At 42.2% G+C, this 25,277-nt stretch overlaps 1 protein-coding gene and 2 long non-coding RNA genes across 3 annotated transcripts in view; 2 read left to right on the top strand and 1 right to left on the bottom strand.

The window, feature by feature from the left end:
- The window catches only part of LOC143420732 (uncharacterized), a 441,774-nt gene that overhangs the window by 81,076 nt on the left and 335,421 nt on the right, over positions 1-25,277 (top strand). The window lies entirely within an intron of this gene.
- LOC143413248 (protein NLRC3-like) lies at positions 7,116-9,706 on the bottom strand. The gene is made up of 2 exons (XM_076876016.1): positions 9,090-9,706; positions 7,116-8,938 (listed from the first exon to the last, which is right to left on the bottom strand). Exons 1-2 carry the CDS (start codon positions 9,373-9,375, stop codon positions 7,116-7,118), a joined length of 2,109 nt encoding a protein of 702 aa, XP_076732131.1. The 5' UTR covers positions 9,376-9,706.
- LOC112432652 (uncharacterized) lies at positions 23,022-23,710 on the top strand. Its single transcript, XR_003023155.2, has 3 exons — positions 23,022-23,331; positions 23,417-23,524; positions 23,602-23,710. It is a non-coding gene; the product is annotated as an uncharacterized LOC112432652 (long non-coding RNA).

Here is a 25,277-nt window from a genome sequence, read left to right as displayed (position 1 = left end):
CAGAAGTGAAGCCTTCATGGAGAAGGATGGAGTTAGTGTTCCTGTGCTAACTGATCCCAAATGGCTCATGGACTCAGCTTTTCTTGTTGATATGACACATGAGCTTAATGTACTGAACAAGACGTTACAAGGCCAGGGGCAACTTGTCAGTGCTGCCTATGACAACGTGAGAGCATTCTCCACAAAACTGGCGCTCTGGAAAGCTCAGCTCTCTCAGACAAACCTTTGCCATTTCCCAGCATGCAAGGCACTCGTGGATGCAGGCACACCATTCAGTGCTGACGAGTATGTTGATGTCATTTTGAGGCTACAGGAGGAATTTGATCACAGATTTGCTGACTTCAAGACACACAGAGCCACCTTTCACATTTTTGCGGACCCCTTCTCCTTTGATGTGCAAGATGCCCCTTCTGTGCTTCAAATGGAGCTCATTGAGCTGCAGTGCAACTCTGAACTCAAAGCAAAGTTCAGGGAGGTGAGTGGAAAAGCAGACAAGCTTGGACAATCTTTGAGAGACTTGAGCCCTAGTTTCCCTCGGCTTTCCCGAATGTTCAAGCGGACCATGTGCCTTTTTGGTAGCACATACTTGTGCCAAAAGCTCTTCTCCACTTTGAACTTCAATAAGTCCAAGTACAGGTCCAGACTTACGGATGATCATCTTCAAGACATACTGAGGGTCGCAACTGCTTCCTCCCTCAGGCCAAATCTGGCTCGGCTATGCGAGAGGAAACGCTGCCAGGTCTCTAGCAGCAAGGAGTAGGCAAGAGAAGCCATGTTCAGAAGAACAGTTCATTTTCTACAGTGTTCCATTCATGTTCAGAAGAAGGTTATAGAACTGTTAATACAGACATTTCAATCTAAACAATGCAGATATAGAAGACTGAAAGAAACACACAAGTTCACTGACTAAAAATATCTTATTATTATTTTATTTATGTATTACAGATTGATTTATTTTCTTATTAATTCTTAATTTGTTTATTTATTTTTCATATTTTGTGTTAAAAAATAAAAATAAAGAGATTTGAGAGGATTGGAATTTTTTTAACCATGCCTTTCTTGTGGAAAACCTAATGCGGCCCAGCCTCACCCAGACTCTGCCTGCAGCGGCCCCCAGCTAAATTGAGTTTGAGACCCCTGTCCTACACCATAAATCAGTAAGAGAGGGTACGACCTCTCTCATGGCCCCAAGTGGTGTGTGCATGCCAGAGCACTCTGGAAGGCACACAGAGTCTTTACATACTACTCAGGATCAAACCTCTATCATTATGCAATCGATTATACAACTCTAAGCATATATGAGTAAATATTTCTAAGCATAAATGACAATCAACAATATAAACCTTACAGCTGGTTTTAATAACAGAATTTATTTGTTTCTCAAACGAGAAAGAGCTATCGAGAAACACTCCTAAATCTTTAGTTCTGAACTTTTCCAGTGGGCCAAGGTCAACATTATCTGCTAATGCTAAATAGGCTGCCGTTATTAACTAATGCTAATTTGACATGAATTAGAATTATGCACTAATGCTAACACTTTTTAACAATGTGAGTAGCTAATGCTAACACTATTTCCCGGCAATTTGGATTATCCAGTTAACCTATCCCCACAAGCTGCATGTCTTTGGACGGTGGGAGGAAGCCGGAGTACCCGGAGGGAACCCACGCAAACACGGGGACAAACTCCACACAGAAAGACCCCGGCCTGATGGTGGAATTGAACTCAGGACCTTCTTGCTGTGCGGCAACATTGCTAACCATCGTGCCACCGTGCTGCCCACCTACGTCTAATTTAAGGCAAATACGCATTAGAACCTAATGCTCATATCGTTTTCCTTTGCTTTATAGCAATGTGAGCAGCTACTGCTAAATAGCATTAGCTAATAACAGCAGTCTAATTTAATGCAAGTTAGCATCATTTGCATTATAACGATGTGAGGAGTTAATGCTAAGTATGCTGCCATTAGTGGCTAATTCTAATTAGGGGTGAATAATTATTACAAGCTAATGCTAATATCGTTTTCTCTTCCCTTTTAACAATGTGAGCAGCTAGTGCTAGGTAGGCTGAAGCTAGCAGCTAATGCTAAAGCTAAAGATAATTTGATGTGAATTAGCATTACATTAGTGAGGAGTTAATGCTAAGTAGACTGCCATTAGCAGGTAATGCTAATTTAAGGTTAATAGGAATTGGCATCTAATGCTAATACCATATTTTCTTGCTTTAACCCTTTAAAACTGGTCAGAGTGGGCACACTCCGTTTTGCGCAACTATTTTTAAATCCCGGTAGCACTGTAATCACGTGAGCTAGCGCAATAATTTTTTTTGCATATGAAACCTGAGGAGTTGTATTTACATCTTATGCCATCAGCTTGTCCTAGGTTACAGTTTCCTTCCACATATGCTTAGGACTCATATTGCTCTGCTGGAAATAGTTTATTTTGATGCATATGCTGTTATTTTGCAAATTTGCACTATAATATTTATTTTCGTTTTTCCTGCAGTATATAAAAATTGGTGTATTTCAAAAATAAAACTATGAAGGCACTCAAAATAAATTTCCTGAGGTGGGAAACTATTTTGTGCAACTTTTTTGTATTTACAGTTTTGAGGGATAAGCCTCTTAAATTTCTCTAACTAGAAATATATGTTAAAAAAACAAAAACGATTTTCAATTTTTTTGTAGTTTATTGCACTTTTTTGCAATTTATGTAATTACTATGCACTTAATACATACATATTATTAAAATTTAGGCTGTAATGGTTGTATTGATGTATAGCAACTTGAAATGCTCCCAAAAATGGCTCTACAGCATGTAAAAATATAATATAAGCTCTGGCGGACTTGGTTCTATGGTAGGTCTAAACGGGTTAAATCAATATCAGTAGCTAATCCGATTGTTCAGTCTGACGTCAGGTGAAGTCATTTTTATGCATTTAAGAGCTGTGTTGAATTCAACATTACAAACTGAACATTAGAACTATCCTCTTCTCCAGGATTTTCCTGATTTAACATTTCAATATGACATTTCCAGCGCTTTGTTTTCTCTGCTCACAGACAAAACAGATACACGCATGTATATACAGCCCACGTCCAGCTCTGCATGCACTCCTGCTCCATTTCTATAGAGAATAAACAACGTAACACAATCATTCTCCATTGTTTTCAACTCAACCAGCTGCATTTAATGAAGGAGTTTGAATTTACTTTACAACAGCTGCTGTTGTTTCCTGTCTGCATTCATGTTCTTAACTGTACTCCACACATTCTGAACTGGTGTACCGTAATTGTCGGGCTATAAGCCGCTACTTTTTGCACAAGCTTTGAGCCCTGCGGCTTTTAGTCAGGTGCGGCTTTTCTATGGATTGTCCATGAGCGGATTTGTTTTGTTTGTTCCGCTGTTGTACGGCACTACGTTGCCTGGCGGAAGGATCGGGGTTCAAGAGTGGTATGTTGGTCACATGTCCATCCGTCAGGCAACGTAGTGCAGTACGAGGTAGCGCGAAAAACAAACTTCAAAGTAGCGCTACCCGTTCAGCTGGAGGCCTGGATGATGAGCGGCGATAAACTTGCAAAAAGCAAGTTATGCCCAACTCCACCATTGGATTCTGACAGCGTGGAAAAGTGTGAAAACATCCACGATCACCAACAGATTTCGAAGGGCTGAATGCTGCATGATGGAGAGGAGGACACCGCCACGGCCCTTCTGAGGGTGTTCGACTCTGACACTGACAACGAGGATTTCTTTGGTTTTGAAAGTGACAACGAAAGAAAGAAGCTGAGAGTGGATGACGAAGCCACCCTGAGCCTGTTTGTTTCCGACACTGGAGAAGAGGACTTTGGTGGTTTTAGTGCGCAGGAAGATGGTGGTGAATGACTGACTTTTCTTCTTGTTAAAGCCGTGTCACTGCACCTGAGCCTAAAAGGTAGTCCGAATCAATTGTTCTGGTGTGCTGTAGGTTATTGTTATGTACTACATTTGTTACTCATTTATGAAGCACAGTACATGTTTTGTACTTGTAATTACCGCTACTTGTACATATACCTAAAAAGTTATGCAAATATGTACCATAACTTGTTTTTCAAAATATTAATAAAAGGGGTGTGTCTCCAAACAGCCATCTCTTTCCTGACAATTCCCTTTGTGCATATTCTCTTACATATGATAAGTCAACATTGAAACACCTGCGGCTTTTAGTCAGGTGCGGCTAATGTATGTACAAAACAGGATTTTCCCCTGATTTTAGCTTGTGCGGCTAATATTCAGGTGCGCTCTGTAGTCTGGGAAATACGGTAGTTCTTCCTAAAGTACTGCAGTATTCCTGCCAGTACATCCTTTTAGTTTTCCTAACTGTTTCCTCTGATGCTCGTTGCTATTCTTTCCTCAATGCAAATTCATGCTAAGCTCCTTCATATCCATCCCTGTTTCTAAACCTGTAATAATTGCTTTAATGTGTCTTTGGCCTAATTATGAGTCTGTCCATATGTTTGTAGTTCCCCACTTGCTTTGGTTTCTTAGCTCTGATTCTCTCAAATTTATCCTTGAAATCATTTACTGGCATCTCTCCCTCTCACTCCCACTATCCCCAGAACACCAGAGTATTCATCTCCTGGTTTATCCTATGGCCTCTTTGCATTTTCTCCAATCATCCCTGTTTCTAGAGTCTCACCCCATCTGCAGGCAGTCCAAGAGAAACTGCCTCTGCCATTTTCTTCTTCTTAATCTTTGATTTTTCGCTTCACTTTCTCCATTGGGTCTTCTTAGACGCACTTTCCAGAAAGCAGCAACATTTTTTGTGCCCCATTTTTCAAATTGTGCATCTTACTTCAGCTTAATGTGTTTCCTGTTTTGTTTTTACACAGGTCATGTAAAAGAAATCCTACCAGAGACTCGACAAAGCTGAACTGAAAGACAGCACAGGCAATAAATCAGAGCAGCACAGAACTTAAGCTCATGGTCCATAGAAGCTGGGCTCTACAGGTGTACCAGGACAAGCTTAGTGTAAGTCCCTCGAAAAAGTTTCACTTGTGCTGTTTCGGTGTAAATTACTGGTTTGTTTGAACAATTTCATCAGCTGAACCATAAATACTCCAAAACAATTTCTTTGTGACTCAGTGTGATTTTTCATTTTGTAATATTAGCATGTCAAACTCTACATTCTCTACACAGATGAGAAATGAAGTGTATTTAATAATAAAAGTTATCTCTCAGAGACAAAGTTAGTGTCTCATTCAGGTCTGTATCTGAGTAGCCTCAGACACATGCAGTGCTCATATTTTCTGTTTTGTGTGTCACTCAGACCTCTTCCTGACAGGGGCAGCAATTTCATTTAAAGTCCCATTCACTGATACAGGCTGCTGGAGCTCCAACCAGGAGGGTACACACATGATCCAGGGAAAAAAATTATATATGGTCTCTTAGATAAATATTAAGAGGTCCTGTGTTTTACTAAAAAATCAAAGTAGTAAAACACAGGACCTTTGGGTTAGATATAAGGTGATTTGACAAATCATGTCTGTTGTAAATGAGTAAGCCATTTATCGACCTGACTCAGGTTTTAAATCATCATCAGAAAAGACTGAATCCTGACCTGAGAATTCCAAGTGTACACTTTGGACTCTCCACTGCAGAAAATAGAAGCTTCAGTCCTGAATCCTGCAGGTTGTTGTTACCCAGATCCAGCTCTGTCAGACGGGAGGACTGGGAGCTCAGGACTGAGGACAGAGCTTCACAGCTTCTGTCTGACAGGTTACAGCCACTCAGTCTGAAGAAAGGATGACAAGAAGACATGAAACACTTGTGTTAAAGTATATTCATGGTGCCATGAGGAGCTACTACATTTACAATATTTCAACACTGTTTCAGGACATGCTGGAATCCTTCTTGCCTCATGTTACAAAAGACAAATGTGGCAGTTTAGTGTGATTTGGATGGATTCATTAAAAAAACAAAACATAAACACTTAATTTTTTCCAAATGAAATTGATTAAATGATGTTAATTGATGAAAAAAAATCGATATTGCTTGATCTGACCTCAGCGTTTCCAGTTTGCAGTATTGACTCTTCATCCCAGCAGACAGAAGCTTCACTCCTGAATCCTGCAGGTTGTTGTTACCCAGGTCCAGCTCTGTCAGATGGGAGGACTGGGAGCTCAGGACTGAGGACAGAGCTTCACAGCTTCTGTCTGACAGGTTACAGCCACTCAGTCTGAAATCAAGGTGGAAGGGAGACAAGATCAACCAAACAAATCAGAGCTTTATTGCTTTTTTGTTGTTTTTAAGCAGAAATCAGTGAGGTGCTGGTAGATTCTGTTCTTTTGGTTTATTACCCAACAACACACACATACACTAATATTTGTGACTTTTGTAATAGTAGCATTTACAATGCAAAGCAACAGCGATCACAGATTGAAGGGGCCTGAATAAAACTACAATGCAGTGATTTTTAAGATGACCTGTTCTTCCAATTTCCAAAAACAGATTTCTCCAACCTTACAGTTAAAAATAATTCTTTATCTCATACTGAATCTTGGTGCACCTCCCCCCAGTTTATTAAAATGAAGAGGTGCTGAAGTTGCTGTAAGTGATGTGTGATGCCACTGATTTCCTTCCTGATCCAATACAAAGTAAAATTCAGGATGGTATCTGCGATACTGATGAAAACTATTCCTTCAGAATCAATACAAGACATCATAAGAAAATATGATGTTTTGTATAACATAAAAAGCCTGAATTTTAAAATATTCAGTTAATAATCAAAAACAGATGTGACTGAAAATAATAAAACTGAGAAACATTTTATGGCCATTCGATCCTTTTACAACCACTGCAAGAGCTTGGTTGGCATAGCCGGCAATACGTTGGATAGTAATAAGTCCGGTGGGTGATGGGCTCCACCAGGGCTGCCCTTTGTCACCGATTCTGTTCATAAATTTTATGTTTAAAGGCTGTATCAAAAGTATTCAAGTTACAATATTGTGGTCAAAAGTTCTCCTTTTTTCTTTTATACTATACAACTACGCTGGCTCATGGTTTTAGGACATGGATCTGTCATGGAAGAAATCTATGACCACTTTTAATCAACATTTTAAAAATAAACATGATCACAGATTTACTCACAGAGCTTTGTTGGAGGCTTTGACCACTGGCAGCAGCCTCAGAAGAGCCTCCTCTGAAGCAGAGTATTTCTTCAGGTCAAACACATCCAGATCTTCTTCTGATGACAGTAAGATGAAGACCAGAGCTGACCACTGAGCAGGAGACAGTTCATCTGTGGAGAGACTTCCTGATCTCAGGGACTGTTGGATCTCCTCCACTAGAGAACGATCATCCAGTTCATTCAGACAGTGGAACAGATTGATGCTTTTCTCTGCAGACAGATTCTCACTGAGCTTCTCCTTGATGTACTGGACTGTTTCCTGATTGGTCTGTGAGCTACTTCCTGTCTGTGTCAGCAGACATCGTAGGAGAGTCTGATTGGTCTGCAGTGAAAGACCCAGGAGGAAGCGGAGGAACAAGTCCAGGTGTCCATTTGGACTCTGTAAGGCCTTGTTCACAGCACTCTGATAAAGATGTATTTTCTCTGGAAATGGTTTAAACCACAGCATAAACTGGAAAGGCCACCAAGAGCCTCTTGTTTGTTGTTCTTCCAGCAGATTGAGTCCAGCGTTGCTGAAGGTCAGATGGACATGAAGAGCAGCCAGAAACTCCTGAACACTCAGATGGATGAAGCAGAAAACCTTGTCCTGGTACAGTCCTCTCTCCTCTTTAAAGATCTGTGTGAACACTCCTGAGTACACTGAGGCTGCTCTGATATCGATGCCACACTCTGTCAGGTCTGATTCATAGAAGATCAGGTTTCCTTTCTGCAGCTGATCAAAAGCCAGTTTTCCCAGAGACTCCATCATCTTCCTGCTCTCTGGACTCCAGTGTGGATCTGTCTCAGCTCCTCCATCATACTTGACCTTCTTCACTTTGGCCTGAACCACCAGGAAGTGGATGTACATCTCAGTCAGGGTCTTGGGCAGCTGTCCTCCCTCTCTGGTTTCCAGCACATCCTCCAGAACTGTAGCAGTGATCCAGCAGAAGACTGGGATGTGACACATGATGTGGAGGCTTCGTGATGTCTTGATGTGGGAGATGATCCTGCTGGCCTGCTCCTCATCTCTGAATCTCTTCCTGAAGTACTCCTCCTTCTGTGGGTCAGTGAACCCTCTGACCTCTGTCACCATGCCAACACAGTCAGGAGGGATCTGATTGGCTGCTGCAGGTCGTGTGGTTATCCAGAGGCGAGCAGAGGGAAGCAGTTTCCCCCTGATGAGGTTTATCAGCAGCACATCCACTGAGGTGGACTTTCTAGGGTCAGTTAGGATTGTAGTTTTGTGGAAGTCCAGAGGAAGTCGACACTCATCCAGACCATCAAAGATGAACACAACCTGGAAGTCTTCAAAGCTGCAGATTCCTGCTTCTTTGGTTTCAGTAAAGAAGTGATGAACAAGTCCCACCAAGCTGAACTTTTCCTCTTTCAGCACATTCAGCTCTCTGAAAGTGAATGGAAATATGAACTGGATGTCCTGGTTGGCTTTGTCTTCAGCCCAGTCCAGGCTGTATTTCTGTGTTAAGACTGTTTTCCCAATGCCAGCCACTCCCTTTGTCAGCACTGTTCTGATTGGTTCATCTCTTCCAGGTGAGGCTTTAAAGATGTCTTCTTGTCTGATGGTTGTTTCTGGTCTGTCTGGTTTCCTGGATGCTGTTTCAATCTGTCTGACCTCATGTTCATCATTGACCTCTGCAGTCCCTCCCTCTGTGATGTAGAGCTCTGTGTAGATCTGATTCAGGAGGGTTGGGTTTCCTGCTTTAGCAATGCCCTCAAACACACACTGGAACTTCTTCTTCAGGGTGGATTTAAGGTTACGATGACAAACAGCAGCTGGAAGTTCTGAATAATAATAATAAAAATACAACTTTAACAATCATATTTTACAAAATGCTGATGACAATTTCTGACCCACTGAGAAATGACTGAACACACTGGTGTCACAAGTGTCTCATTTATCCAGCAGCTTAAATCTTTAGATAAATCCTCTTACGTCTCTGCAGACGGTCAGCCAGCTCCTCCTGCTTCATTCTCCTCAGGAAGTCCACTGTGATCTTCACAAATGCCTCTCTGCTGTTTCTCCTCTGCTCATCATCCTCCCTCTGAAACTCCAAGCACTGGGGCTTATTTGGATTCAGAGCCTTCTGGATCTTCTTCAGCTCGTTCTTCACAAAAGTGATGATGTTGTCCTCCAGCAGCTGAACAGAATACTTTATGAATGACCCACCACTCTGAACTTTAGTCCACACAACATCCACTTCTTTACGATCAAGGGGCATATCATCCGCGAACTCTTTACCAATTATAGGTTTGACTTTATCTGATTAACTGAGACTTTGTCCACAACTCCATGATCCCAAAACGTTGATGCTGTTCATATGAATGCAGCGATTTCAGTGGGAGAAACATTTCACTGGTGTTCAGAGCTGAACTACCAACAGGTTGATGATCAAAGCCAGAAACTTGGAGATGTTTCAGGTGACTGAGTTGATCGTACAGACAACTGGTCTTAAAGGTTCACTCTGTTTACACATACAGATCAGTATTTAAGGTTTGACTCTCATCATCCACTGGGGCACAAACTGGGCGTCATCAGGACACTACAACACAGAACAAACACCATCCCCACAGACACAGCAGCCAGCGAAGCAGAAGAACTTCACATCAAGAAGGTCCTGAGTAAATGTGAACGCTGGTTTGAGGGCGGAGTCAAGGAGGCCATTTATGTGAAAAGGAAAGACCATCTCTGAATGGAGGAGGGGCCTAAGGGTACAACTGTCACCATCTTACAATGCTGTGATTGCAGCCATTCCCCAGCTCTCTGTGAACTGGACTCATGACCATTGATCAACAACCATTGATCAATGGTCCTGACAATATGCGTACCAATGATCAATGAACTGACCTCCCAGCCCATTGTTCCTTCAGTGGGCTGGTTTCAGTCATACAAATGTCCTGTTTATGAGATTGAAACCTGCAGTCAGCTGAGACTGAAGAAGTCACCTGATGATGATGAAACGTTTCTCCCACTGAAAACATCCAGATGAACAGAATCAAGCTTTTTGGGATTTATGTACCTGGATGATTGAGCATCAAGACACAACTCTGTGACTTTTCTCAGATGAATAAATCCTCTCCTCCAGCTTTGTTTACATCTACCAGCCCTGTGGCGCTGCCCAGGGACAATAATCTATGTGAGAGGTGGAAAGTCATACAGGTGTCTGCTCCTGCCTTCAGTTATTTTATCTACTGTGTGTCAACTGGCTGAACCTCCTCCAACTGTCTACTGTCTCCCTAAACTCAACAATGACTTAGTGATCTATCCATTCTCTGACCAAAGACATCCTGCTGCAGGAGGTTAACATAGCAGCCAATGATGATCCCACTCACTGTGAACAACACATTTGGACCTGATTTGCTGCTCTGGTTTACACGTGAACTTCCACTGCTGCTGTCACCAACTTGAGAGGCTCTACAGAAAAACTGGACTTGTCCATAAAAATCATAAACTACATTACAAGGACAGCATTGCTCAATCAACTCTAATTACTACTGACATGTTATCTCTTCTAACTACGGTACAGACACTCAAACTTGCTGCTTTCAGTGAGAAGTCAAATGTCTGAATATGAGCTGGAAGCTGCTGAGAGTCCTCCTCCTTCCTGTGGGGTTTACTTTCTCTACTACTTTCACTATAAACACGCCCCTTTCATGCACCTGCAGAGGGCCACCAGCAGATGGAGCTGTCTTAAACAAATCCACTTGGATAGTTAGCTGTAGATGACTTTATCAGTATGATTGTAGGATTTTGAGTTATTCTTTAGATTTATTTAAACTCTTATATTGTGCACAAGTGTTGAGCGACCCATAATTTCTCTGTACTTTTCATAAGAGCAGCCAGACTTTCAGCTAGTTTTTCTTTTTTAAGAGCTCAAAGTTATTGAAGAAACAGTTATTCAGCTTCATTCCCACTGATCTCGACTACAAACTGTTTCACTTTGGTTTCTGTTTAAAGCCTCGATGTTTAAAACGTTTCCCTGTGATCACATTTGCACCGTCTGATTTCAAAGTTAGTTTTCTTTTGGTCATTTAGTCCACAGAGTCCTTGGTGTTCTGAAAGGGACCTATAAATAAATGCATTATTATTAATATTAATAATAAAGTAGTTGTTGTACATGTACAGACCATAAATATGGAGTCCAGCTGTGTTTGATGCTGCTGGGCAGACTGACCACTGGGAACCTCTGAGCTCTGCTGGTCCACTCTGTGGAGGAACCATGAAGGATTAGATCAACACAGGATAACGATCCAGGAGTTTCTGCTCAAATAACTTCATCTGAATCAAGTCTGTCAAGTTTTAGACTCTCAGATTCTGAAGATATATTTTCTGTTTTCTATGAACTTTCTTTCATCAGTGATGGAAGTGATGATGCTGCAGAAGCTCAGAGGAAACTTTGAGACTTCATCAAACTGATAAATTCACTCACTGGAAGGTAAAACTGTGATGAACCATCAACTAATGCTCTCAGGAGGCCAAAGGTCCCTGAATGTAACTGTGCAGTAGATTCATCGAGTGTTTGAAACCTGACCACTTCCATATGTTTTCATTCTAACACAAGAAGTCCTTTTCTCATTGCTTTGATTTGAGTTTTCATTTGAGTTTTCCGAGTCTCGTATTTGGAGTCGAGTCTAATCAATGATCTGACAGAAGAACATTAAAAAGGATTTACCAGTGCTGTCAAAATTAACATGTAGGGTTAGGGTTAGGGGTTCATCTGTTATCATGATTAACATGATAAAAACCTTTAACACGACACATCTGGAGAGCAGAACGACTCAAAATCCCTGAAATGTTTCTATCAACGCACTTCGGGCAGTTTGTCCGAGTAGAGTTACCTTTGCACACGTGCAGATGTGCAGCACATCTGTTAGTGACGGCAGCTGAACCAATCAGCTCAATATGGAAGATGACAAACACACACTGACCTCTCGATGGAAAGTTTGAGCATTAAAAAAATAACAAGACGGACCAGCCGACCAACATGAAGGATTCTGCACATCGTGACAGAAGGAATTTTCTTTTCACCGAAGCACTTCCAGCTTAAAATATCACAACGATGCAAAGCACTGATGACACAACTGCCAAGTGGACAAACTGCAGACCTGTTAGTGTTGTTAATAACATAGTTTTGGTTCCTCGTGTCAAAGACTTGAAGAAGAGTGACAGAGAGTGTTAGACTGCTGCAGGATCAGTGCCACCTCCACAGACCTGTGAAGAAAATGATGGTTTGACAGATGGGCTCAGATTCAGGATCAGCTGAGGAGTTTGTGGCTGACAGAATCCTGCAGGTACAGAGCAGAGCCCATCATTAGCATGCAGGACTGTCCCTGGGGGGGTCGGCTCATTCAGGAGGTTAATCAATGTTTACATGTTCAATAAACATGTTAAGTGTGTAAATTTGCCCTTTTCTCTCGAGTCTGTTTGCTCATGAAATGAAATTTGATTCGTTTACATTAAAAATGATGTTTAATGGTGATTAATCCAAATTAATCCACAGTAACCCTGTGATGAGTCTGATTAAACATTTTCATTAACAGCAGTAACATAGATTATATATTATTATATATTAGTGCACACTTAGCTTTTAGTATATATGTTTGTTACAAAGTTGTATTTACAGCAGAGAAGCTGAGTTAAAGACTGAAAACTATTCAAAGTCTCTTTGAATTGAAGCGTTTAACATTCTTTGTGTTTATTCTGCATTGACTTCATTATATGGTGTAAACGTCTGTTACAGGCTTAAATATAAAGTTGGAAAAATGTAACTGCAGCTATTGATCAAGTAATTGTGATTAATCAGGATTAATGACAGAAGATTGTGTCATTAATTAGTCATGTTTTAATCTACTGACAGCACTAGTGTTCACTCTGGTGCCTCCAACTGTTTTACGCCCTTTCAACACCTTCGTGGTCAAAAGTGTACACGCACAAAATCTCAAAGTCAAAGTCAAAGTCAAAGTCAACTTTATTTGTCGATTCTTCCACATGTACAGGACATACGGAGAATAGAAATTGCGTTACTCTTCAATCCCTAGATAAATAGCAAATGAACATTTAAATATATTTAAATATAAAAGTGATTAAAAAATGCAAGTAAAATAATTAAGAAGTAAAAATTTAAATAAATACAATTTTTCATATAACAAGAAAGCTAAATAATATACAATATAATGGGTAAGTGACATTGAGTGTAAACCAGGCAGAGTAGTGCAAATAGGCAAATAGTGCAAATGGAGATTTAGTAGTGTACGGTAAGAGAAAGTGTAACAACAAAGTCTTATGAGGTAATGGCAGTCCAATGCTCCACAAAGTGACTGGTAACTGGTGCAGGCCAGTGAGTGAGTCAGAGAGTGTGTGTGTATGTGTGTGTGTGACAGAGTTCAGTGAGACCGTGGAGGAGAGAGGGGAGAGGGGGCAGAATCGGGAGGGAGTTAAGCTTCCTGACAGCCTGATGGATGAAGCTGTCCTTCAGCCTGCTGGTCCTGGCCTGGAGACTCCGCAGTCTCCTCCCCGACGGCAGCAGCTTGAAGAAGCTTTGCATTGGGTGTGTGGGATCAGCCGCTATGCAAAGGGCTTTTGTAGTGAGACGGGTGCTGTAAATGTCCTGGAGGGAGGGGAGAGAGACACCAATGATCCTCTCTGCAGCTCTCACTATGCGTTGGAGGGTTCTATGACAGGACGCATTGCAGGCTCCAAACCACACAGTGATGCAGCTCGACAGGATGCTCTCGATGGTGCCTCTGTAGAAAGTGTGCATGATGGGGGCTGGTGCTCCTGCTCTTCTTAGTTTGCGGAGAAAGAAGAGACGCTGCTGTGATTTGTTGGCCAGTGCTGTGGTGTTGTACGTCCAGGAGAGATCCTCTGTGATGTGCACACCCAAGAACTTGGTGCTGCTCACTCTCTCCACAGACGCTCCGTCAATGGTCAGAGGAGCATGTTGGGTGTGCATTCTCCTGAAGTCCACAACAATCTCCTTCGTCTTCTCCACATTCAGAGAGAGATTGGTGTCAGCACACCACGTGGCCAGGCGTCTCACCTCACTTCTGTAGTCGGTCTCATCCCTGTTGCTAATGAGACCCACCACCGTTGTGTCGTCCGCAAACTTGATGAAGAGGTTGGAGCTGTATGATGGAGTGCAGTCATGGGTCAGCAGAGTGAAGAGGAGGGGGCTCAGCACACATCCCTGCGGGGCCCCCGTGTTTAAAATGATGGTGCTGGATGTATTACTGCCGACCCGTACTGCTTGAGGTCTTCCGGTGGGGAAATCCAACAGCCAGTTGCACAGTGAGGTGTTGAGCCCCAGCTGGACCAGTTTTTGAATGAGCTGTTGGGGGATTATGGTGTTGAATGCTGAACTGAAATCTATGAACAGCATTCGAACATATGAGTCATTTTTGTCCAGGTGTGTGAGTGCCGAGTGGAGTGCAGTGGAGATGGCATCATCGGTTGAGCGGTTGGGCCGATAGGCAAACTGGAAGGGATCCAGGGAGGGGGGCAGGACCGTCTTGATGTGTTGCATGACTAGTCGTTCGAAGCACTTCATCAGGATGGGAGTAAGTGCAACAGGACGGTAGTCATTAAAGCAGGAGGGAGATGACTTTTTTGGAACCGGAATGATTGTGGTGGCTTTAAAACATGTGGGGACGACAGCCTGGATGAGTGATATGTTGAAGATGTCTGTGAAGACATCAGTGAGTTCCACTGCACAGTCTCTCAGTACACGACCAGGAATGTTGTCAGGACCCGGAGCTTTACGTGCATTGATCCTGCTGAGGGATCTCCTCACGCTGTCCGGTGACAGAGTCATCACCTGGTCACCAGGAGGGGGTGGGGTCTTCTGTGCAGTGGTGCTGTTTTGGACTTCAAAGCGAGCAAAGAAAGTGTTCAGCTCGTTCAGCAGGGGGATAGTGCTATCACAGGTCTGTGGTGGGGGCTTGTAATCTGTGATGGTCTGAATGCCCCGCCACAGGCTCCGTGAGTCTCTGCTGTCTTTGAAGTGATGAGATATTTTCCTGGAGTACTGTCTCTTAGCCTCTCTGATGCCACGGGAAAGGTTGGCCCTAGCTGTCCTCCGGCTTGCCTCGTCTCCAACTCTGAAGGCAACATTCCGAGCTTTCAGCAGCCTGTAGACCTCTCCTGTCATCCATGGTTTTTGATTGGCCCGGACAGTTATGGTTTTCGTGACTGTTACATCCTCAATACACTTGTTGATGTAGGCAGTAACAGTCACTGCGTACTCCTGGAGGTCAGTGGTGTTGTTATAATCTACAATCTACAATAAAACCCTCACGCAGCAATAGGACAGACACACAATCCATTTATCTCTGTGTCTCAAACACACACACGTGTATTCAAAGCCTCGATTTGTTCATATTTCATCTGTTGTGTTTTTATCTTCAGCGTTTTCAGTGTTGCTGCATTTACACCAAAAATGTTTCCATTGATGAATCAGATTGATTTGAATGTGTTTCATCCATACAAATCCCTCCCTGGTGGTCACATGACTCTATAACATAACAGTAGTCATGTGACAAGAGTTTCATGCTGTAAAATGTCAAAATGGTTGAATGTGGTGGAGTAAAAATGTGAGATGTCAACTACTTTTCTTCAATATGAAATGTTTGCAGGGCCTGACAGGAAGTGGACGGACGCTCTGATCACTTCCTGTTTGCTGAAGTGGGTTTTCAGCTGTTTAGAAACCAAAGGCTTGTTTTAAAAGACAGTTTAAATGGGACTGAGGGAACGATGTGTTTGTAGTTTATATCCAACAACATCGAGCAGTTTAATCAAAGAGTTCATGTTGCTAACAGCTCACCTCTCTGCAGCAGACACAGGCTGGACTTTAAAATCAATGAAGCGACCAGCAGACCAGTCACTCTGTAAGGACACAGAGCTGGGTGGAGGTCCAGGCGGGTTCCTGTGAATAATGATGGAGCAGTGATGTGAGTGCTGAGCTGTGACATGGAGAAGAGTCATGGACAGTTAGAGATGGTCATCTCACCTCTGAGCTTTGGTCTGGCTCTCATGTTCCCCACACAGAGTGCTTTTAGAGGGAGGGACTCCCTCCTCTCTGTCCTCACACTGATCCATGCTGCTCAATTCAGCTCACACACACTTTCTACCTGCAGAGGAAACACAAATCATTCATGTGCACATCAACTGAAATCCTCCTTTCATCATGTGTGCTGTCCAAATATCAGCTGCTTCTTTCCTGCTTCATCTCAGTGTCAGCTGGATGCAGTCAGACAGCAGTGTGAGGCAGAGGAAGCTGCCATCAGCTGCTCTGCTATCAGTCCACTAGATGGAGCCTGAAGCACACACGATGCATTCACTGACACACACTGATTCACTGTGACTGGAAGCTTCAGTCAGTCCAACACTGTGAACAACATTTTAAACATTTCAGCTGATCCAGGATTCAAAGAGGATCAGCAGAGTTAAAGCTTCACACTAATTCTTGCTGCTGAGTTTGCAGAGAACTGCACACACTGATTCACTGCTAATGAGAAGCTTCTTCCATCCAGTAATTCATCATCCATCAGCTCTGCTGCTGCTCTCAGTCCTGGACTCTGATCACACACTAAAAGCAGCTTTTTAACTCGTGTCTGTAAGAACTCTTAGTGTTAGCTTAGTGTTAGCTTAGCTTTAGCTTAGTGTTAGCTTAGCTTTAGCTTAGCGTTAGCATGCTGTGTGCTAGCTTAGCGTCAGAGCTCTGCAGGTGTCTCGTGTGTAAATATTAATCACAGTGACAGTAAAGGAGGTAAAGGGCTGTGACGTCATCACGTACGCTGCGTCCTCTGTGGGCTCTGAGTGAACTCAAAGTACAAACTACAAGTACACAAACACGAACGTAGCTCAGAGTGGCGGACACACTCGGCCTCGTTGGTCCAGCTGTGAGTCCGTTACCGTGAACTATGGAGCGGCAGATTTGTGCTGAACTAAGCTGCACACAGCTGATGTTAGCCAGGAAACATTACACACTGACTTTAATGGAGAGACCGGAAATACAAACACACACAGTTTGTTGTGTGAAGAAATCAAACACGAGCTGAACAAACAGTAAAGTTCCTAAAGACAAACTGTTAAAGGAGGAAACAAAGCAAACTTACAGTTTCTTCACACACCAACAACAAGCTCCACTCCACGAAGTTCAGGAAGTGAAATTAAACTTTGAGCAGGAAGGAGACACCCAAAGAGACGTTTGAGGACAATCAGGAGCATCGGGACACTGTGCTGCGTTCAGTTGCACCTGGGAAACTCCAAACCTCTGGCAGGCTGTGATTTATTTCTGCTGGTTTTCCTGTTTGAAGCACAAACATCCGTCATCACTTTGTTGTTGTTCTTCCTGCAGCGTTTAAATGTTTCAGCACTGACCTGATGTTTCTTCAAAGCTCATTTCAACCTGTTGAAGTCATGAATGAAAGTGCAGACTGAGAGTGGATCACATGATGTTTGAGGTGTGTCATGTGACATGTTCAGTATTGTCACACATGTCTAGATTGTCCCTGATATCATAACTGCTCAAACACTGATGATTATATTTGAAGAATTATTCCTGATGGCAGCAAAGTTTGAATGGAGCTCTCTGTCTGTGCTGATTTGTCGCCCTCTGGAGGTCAAAGCACAAACTGCATGATGTCACTGTAACCACCACAGTGACAGGAAGTGTTTTTATGACTGAAACACTGAAATGATGCTAACGGCTGTCGTTAGGCTCACTGACAGCAGTGCTGATGTGTTCATGTCAAACACTGGCTCAGGTCAGACTCCTTCATCCTTCTCCAGCATGAGGCCGCCCTCAGACCCACAGGAGCTCTGACCTTTGACCTCCTGACCCTAACCATTTTAGTCTTGTTGCATCTTTAAATGCAAATCCATCCAAACTGTAGCCAAACAAAAGAAGCTGGAAGTTGTTCTATGAATGATGTTGTTGAAGGAGCTTGGAAAGAAAAGCGTCTGGACTTCTTTAAGTTGCTTGAAGAGGGACATGGACGTCTTAACGCCCACTCACATCCTGGGACATTTGATCACAGGAAATCACATGATAGCGTGGGGCTAGATCTCACAATGGGTTCACCCAAGACACGAGTAGTTCTTTATGTTTCTCGTGCACGGGAGAGAACTGGACCAATGCCGTTCCTTCGCTTGACCACAGTTGCTCTCGTCCGTTCCCTCATAACACTGCTCTTTTATTGAGGTTACATGAACATACATAGGTTCATTAACATACACGTGAACAAAGGTACCAGTCTGTATGTTATGTAGGTGTGTGTGTGTGTGTGTGTGTGTGTGTGTGTGTGTGTGTGTGTGTGTGTGTGTGTGTGTGTGTGACCCATAAACGACTTCCCTAAACCTGCTGGTCTGGAAGTCCAGCAGTTCATCTAAACAAAAGGCACTTAGACTAAAACAGACATCCTACCACAAAACAATAAGAAGGTAGCACCTCTCCCATGATCCCAGGACGTGGGTGTGAATGCCAGAACACTCTGGAGTCACACAAAGTCTTTAAAGACTACTATCATTACACAATTGGTTCTACACCTCTAAGCATATATGGTTAGATATTCCCCAATAACAATGACAATGATAAAATATAAATCCAACAATGGTTTTCAGGGTTTTTATCGTTAACTTCGTTTCCCTGGGTCTTTTCCCGTGTTGTAGTCGTGTGTCTTATTTTGAAAGAAATGTTTACGCGTTACCATAGCGACCAGAGAGCATTAAGGGAGCAGACAGGTGCATCCAACAACATTTTATTTTCCCTTATTTGATTTATGGACCTAACTGTATGAACTGGACTTTGGCTTTAATGCTGCTCCTCTTCATCATTGCTGTGTTGCATTTCCATCATTCTGCTGCTGGATTCACTGCAGGCTTTAACAAACACTCCTTTGGGTCCAGGCCCAGCCACGTGTTTGTAAGCTGCTGTGCTCCTCACAAATAAAGCCTGAAGCAGCTCAGACTGTTAGAAGCAGCACTGAGCCCTGTTACAGTTATAGTGTTAGAGCAGCGGCTGCAGCCTACAGCATTTAAACTAGCTGACAGTAAACACATCAGTCCAGATGTTACCACATTACTTTGTGATGCTGAGAGTTAAAGGAGACTGGCTGATTAAAATCCCATTCCTTACATCACCGTCCTCTGCTCTGACTGCTTTCATTTACTCACAATCAGAATAATTTTTTGATCCCAGGGGAAATTATTTAGGTTACAGTGCTGCAGCACAAACAGGAACAAAGACACAACACACTAAGTAAGAAATAGCACAACATACACAATATATACATGCATACATATGAGTCACTTATAAGTAACATGTGAGTGCTGGGGTCTATGACAGCAGGCAGGTCTGTATTTATGTCCAGGCTGACATGAACAGCTAGTAGTTCAGGGTTCAACACTCAGGAAAGTGTGTGACCTTCCACACTGACAGAAGATGCTAAACATGACTTTAAACTGTTGTTTGTTAAAGCCTCACAGATCTGAGAGCAGGGCTCAGTGGGTACATGAGCCTTTATACATGAAGGCTTTCTGTTTCCAGGAGAGGAAACATGTGATCCAGCTGTGTTTGGTCACATGGATCTGCTCTGCATGGATCACCTGACTAAAACATGTTGTTATTATTGTTCTTACAGTCTTAAATCGGTACATCAGGCGGGTCACATGACACCCGGGGGTGACAGCAACATCTTTCCTCTTTAGAAAGCTGCTCTCTGTCCCAGGAGCTGTTGTCACAGTAACAGCAGGAACAGGAAGTCACATGCTCTCTGCTCTGTGATTGGCTGCTTCTTATCTCAGCTTCCTGCAGAGGGTGGAGGTCTGCTGATAACGCACACCAACAGAAGTGTGACTTTCACTTCCTGTTTATTGCTGTTGTTCTTAAAGCTCTCAGGCGATGCTGCAGCGCCCCCTGCTGACACAAACTCCTCCCTCTGTCTCAGAGGTCACAGGTCAGCCTGCTGCAGAGGGTCTGCCTGTTCATGGACTTCCTGTTACAGAGACGGGTCTCAGCGTCAACACTAGTTTCTGATTGGACGGTGTGGAAAATGTTACGAGTTCAAAATATTGGGGATGGAGACAAGAGAAAAACCACAATAACAACACTGGTCCGGTCGGGTTGAGTCAAACGATGATTTTAATGATCACACACGTGGGAGATGGACACTGATGCAGACAGCCTCTGATCTCAAAATGGTGGAGCATTGCTCAAACTTTTATAGCCTCTGGTGCCTCCACCTTATCATAAAAGCCTAAACATTCACATGCTTTCTCTCACACAGCGCCTAAGCTACGACCTTGGCTCCCTGTTTATCTGCTCCTGCTGAGATGGGGCAGAAAACTCCAGCATGTTCTCTTCTAATCAGACAAATAAGGCGATGACTTTCTGCAAACAGTATTTCTTATAACTCAGCAGTATAATGCATCATAAAACAATATCATTCATTCACAATAAGTCAACAGTTTAATATAATGCACATCAGTTTAACTAATGCAATAGTTATCAGCTTCTTCTAATTCAGGAGAATAATGCAAACTAAAACTACATAATAATTCACAATCTTTAATTAGGGGTCTAACATGGCATAAAATAATATTATAATCTAACAAAACCCAGCTTCCTCCAGCCGAGTGATGTGTGGATTCATCACTCTCTGTGGATCAGTGTAAGTCTGTGTGTGGGTCAGCTGCAGGACTTGTTTGACCTTTGACCCTGGCAGACAGAGCTGGTTACTGCTGTGTGACTCCTGCCGTCGCTCCACTTTAAATTTTACTTAAAATAAGTCCTGACATGGCCCCGCCCCCTCTGACCTGCTGCTCCTGGATGTGCTGAGGACACAGCGGAGGCTCAGAGGGGGCGGGGCTTTTCCCGTGGCGGTAACCAAACTGCATTAGGTCGCTGCACTGCCAGTGTTTAACCACACCTCTTCTGACTGACCTTTGACCTCTGACATGTTGATTTGATCCTTATTTGATGACGTCTTTTATCTAGTGATTTAATTCTGTGTATTTATATGTGATGGTGTTCCTGAGTTCAGCCTCAGCTGATATCCACAGACGCTCCTATTGGCTGGTTTTAAAAACACATTTTTCCATTAAAGAGACTCTTTTAAAAACACGTCTGCCTGAAATTCACATTTCATTTATTTTGGGGGATTTTAACAGAGAGAGAGAACTTTATGAATCCCTCATGTTTATCCTCCAGGAAATCCAGTTTGTAGCAGCAGAACACCGACAAACTTTTACACAGCACAGAATTAGGATATCAAATAAAGGGGAATAAGAGAATATGAATATAAGCATAAATATGTACATATATACACAGACCTCACACAGAGACAGCAGCTACACTGTGTGTGGATGTGATCCACAGTCACAGCTGTGGGTTTCAGTCAGTGTGTCTCTAACTTCATGGTCACATTTCAAAGCTTATTGGAGCCAGAAGATGTTCAAGTAAAAGATTTATTGCTGTACTCGTCTACCAGGATAACAGGAGGTTCATAAAGCTGTGTAATACTTCAGCTTTACATCATGCAGTAGTAGTTTATTAAACCCCCCAAAATATGACTATCCAGAGTTGGGACCAGGAAGCAGAGTTGCAGTCTTACACGTCTCTCTGCAGCTTCTCTCCTCCTGCTACCCCCCAAAAACCCATCTCCATAGAGACTGTGTCAGCTTCCAAACAGACAAAAAACAAACTAAAAACCAGCAACAAACAACTTAAACATAAACAATCACAAAGAAAGAACAATACAGTATCCACATCTGAACCAAAGAGTAAAACAGTGAAATGTGGATTATTAAACATTAGGTCTCTCTCCTCCAAGTCTCTGTTAGTACATGTTAGTAAAAACATTTCTGCATTTTACCCATATTTTATTTTTAACTCAAAATCAAAGATTCCAGATTCTCCTACATGTTGGTTTTGAATCAGATAGGACGACAGATTTCAGGTGGCCCTGTGTCTTTCTCTATTACATTTGCCACTGTGTAACTCAAAGTTATTTAAGGACTAGTTTATTTCAATGGATGAGTTTACTGACTGACGCGCAGAAGAAATAGTTCTTTATGGAGCCTAGATGGTGTGAATGATGAGACCAAAGACTGCAATATCTTGTACCAAAAATATATTGAATAAATGGAGGAAAGGGGAAATGGAACAAAATAATTAACACAACACACAACATAAATGCCCACAATTAAATAATAAATCAATGCTGTGATCTTTCTGTGCAAAAGTCCTTTTTGGTCCTTTTCTTTTTAAAGTTCACTTTTAAGGTATTCCTCCTTAGAGTCCAGCTTCATACAAATGGGGAAATATGTCCGTAATCCAAAGACGGCTAAGTGGGGAAAAGAGGGGAAACAAAGAATGGTCCTACCGGCTCGCCACTTCAATATGAAGAAGATTAATTCAAAGGGAGGGAACAAAACCTGACCTGTAGGTCAGAAAAACGTCCATTAGCACATCAAGTTCGATTCAGTTTACCGGTAAACAAATATATTTTTCTGCAAGCCTATGTAACAATGCAAATCATCATCAACCAATGTACAACAGTTAAATTATTAATCATCTTGGCTACGTAGCTTAATCTATACATTCCAGTAGCGTTCGCTACAAACAATACAAAAACAACAATAAAGGAAAACAGCTGTCTAACAGACAGCATAGCCGAATTCAAGGCAACACATAACAATAATCATTCAATCGCACTTTGTTTCAAAGTAAGCCCATTAAAGTGCTTAAGTAAATAAAAGTGTTCAAAAACAGCGGTTTTTGAGCCGGAGTTCTGCTCGCGGTGGGAACGCCGCCGCACAAAGTCATTTTTTAATCGCGCAAACGATCGACTGGTTACTGACAACCAAAAGGTTGTTTTTGGCAGATATTAAAGATCATGGGTGGGCGGGGCAAATGGAGCAGTTTTCTACAGTCGAGTAAAATTCCAGGAAAGAGCTGGGTGTGGCTTTCCTTTAAATCACATGATCAACAGCTTTAAGATGGAGGCAACTCGCTCAGTGTTTCCTGTTTCATTCTTAGACTGTGGCGATGGTAAGTAGCAGCTTTTCACTTGTTACCTGGCATCTTTTCAGCCACCAATGATAGTCATTGTATGTTATCAACATTTCACTAACTATGTTTTCTCTCATGTTTAAAATAGGCCGACCAAGAGCAAAATAGGTATGTCTGCAGACTCTGCTGTAGCCAAAGTTATCAGATCTCCTGTGTTTTTAAATCCCTAACTGCTCGATCATTATCATTTTAGAAGACAACAATTTCTCAAAGGAGGTTCAAAACTAATGCCTACAAGATTACCAAGAGGATGGTTCGGGGCTCTTACATGACTCCGGGAAGTCAACACTTGGTGGATGAGGTGTGTTACCTTTGACACTTTTAAGACAGTCCTGTTTATCACTACTAACAATAAGCAAATATGTTTTCACTCAACAGATCCTTCACAGCATGTTGTTTCTGGGCAAAATCAACAACATCCCCTTTTCTCCAGAAGAAATCTTCCCTAATCCTTTTGTTTTGGGTTCTTTAATGAGAAGATATCCCAGGCCTTTTAAGTTGTATTCGACTCAGCTTCCCAGGCGAAGTCCCTTCTCCTGTGTGCTCGACATGGTAAGATAACTCTTCTCACATTTTCAGTCAATCTGACAAACTTCCAGTTTTTAGGAAAGTATAATGCAAAGTGCTTTTTTACTGAGAAATCCAAAGAAAATCCATACTGTACCTTATACTTCAACATATGCTTCTAGCTATACTTCTCCACCAAACACAGAGACTGCAGGAGAGCTGGAGACTTGCTTCAGAATTTGTTAGTTCTAAATAATGTCTAACAGACTCATTATTGGAGATGCTTACAGTCTTCAAGGCGTATATGATGCTGTCACTGTGTAGCTGCTGGATCTGTTAAGTCAGCTCAAAGACTCTAAATTCAGCGTGTTTTGACAGCCCGGCATAGCAAAATAGAAAAAAAAAGGTCAATTAGCAAATTTAATTATAAATTAGTGAGAACAAAGATGGATTTTTGCTTATTGATTTAAAATTAAATAGATTTTTGTGACTTGTTTCACCCCCTATCTTAAAATGTCTAAATCAAAAGCATCCAATGGTCCTGCATAGTTAAATAAGTCAAGCAGCGAAACAAACATGTTGATCAACTTTCTATGAAAAACAACTATATAATCAGGTGCAACACTTTGACCAGATCTGTAACTGTTTTCAGATCGTCCTGCAAAATAACTCAGAGAATGAAGAGCAAATAAAGCAGAGTCTGCAAGATCTCCTCACAGACTTGGACTTAGAAGAGAATAATAAAAAAACAGCTTTCGTCTCGTCCACCATCTGCATTTCTCAAAAATCCCAAACCAACAAATCAGAAAGGTACTGCGGAGTCTCCATGTCCACCAAAGGTCCTAACGCTGGGAAAATTATGATTGCTGCCTCCTGTCTTAGCAAATGGCATAAATATGTATCTGGTGCGGTGATGACCTATTATCCAAACACAGTCCAGAAAGATTACTTTGATGGAACAATTGAAGTACCTGGAAATATCAGGTGTGAGGCTTTTTGTCTCCGTGATGGTGCCAGAATGAAGCCTTGCAGATCATGTAAGAATTTGTTTGGCTTGAACACAGAAGACCTCAGAGAGTGGCCATATGGTAACTGTGCTGAAGCTGAGAGCCTGAGCAATTTGCTTGAAAATGAGAGAGAAGTTGAAACACATGTGGATGAATACTCAGCTGAAAAGGATAACAGGCAGAGAGCTGAGGATGAGGTTGGTAGGGTTCTTAGAACTGTGTTGCAAAGGATTCGGTTTAACTGGACAGGTGAATTTTACAACCCAGAACAAGAGTGAGATTTCATGAAATCATTTGCATTCATCATTCTGATAAATCAAAGATTCTCTGCTCTGACAGCATCTGTGTGGATTTTCTGTAATCACAGAGACGTGTATAAGCATGTTTACTTTCCATCTCCATGTAATTGTCACATTTAATAATTAAAACTGGCTTCTATGGGTTTTTGTTTGTTTGCTTACATATCTAGTGTTTAATGCAATATGAAGCATTATCAGACAGCATTTATTGGGAAGAATCCCATATTTATACTGGTCTGTA

The sequence above is a fragment of the Maylandia zebra genome, linkage group LG2 (assembly GCF_041146795.1).
Source record: "Maylandia zebra isolate NMK-2024a linkage group LG2, Mzebra_GT3a, whole genome shotgun sequence".
Classification (NCBI taxonomy): domain Eukaryota; kingdom Metazoa; phylum Chordata; class Actinopteri; order Cichliformes; family Cichlidae; genus Maylandia; species Maylandia zebra.
Note: the sequence above shows the minus strand (reverse complement) of the source record. Positions and strands in the feature narration are given on the sequence as shown.

Coding starts and splice junctions, on each gene's coding strand:
- LOC143413248 (XM_076876016.1), bottom strand. CDS start 9,375: ATGCCCCTTGATCGTAAAGAAGTGGATGTTGTGTGGACTAAAGTTCAG. Junction 8,939..9,089: donor GGCTGACCGTCTGCAGAGAC/GTAAGAGGATTT, acceptor ATTATTATTCAG/AACTTCCAGCTGCTGTTTGT.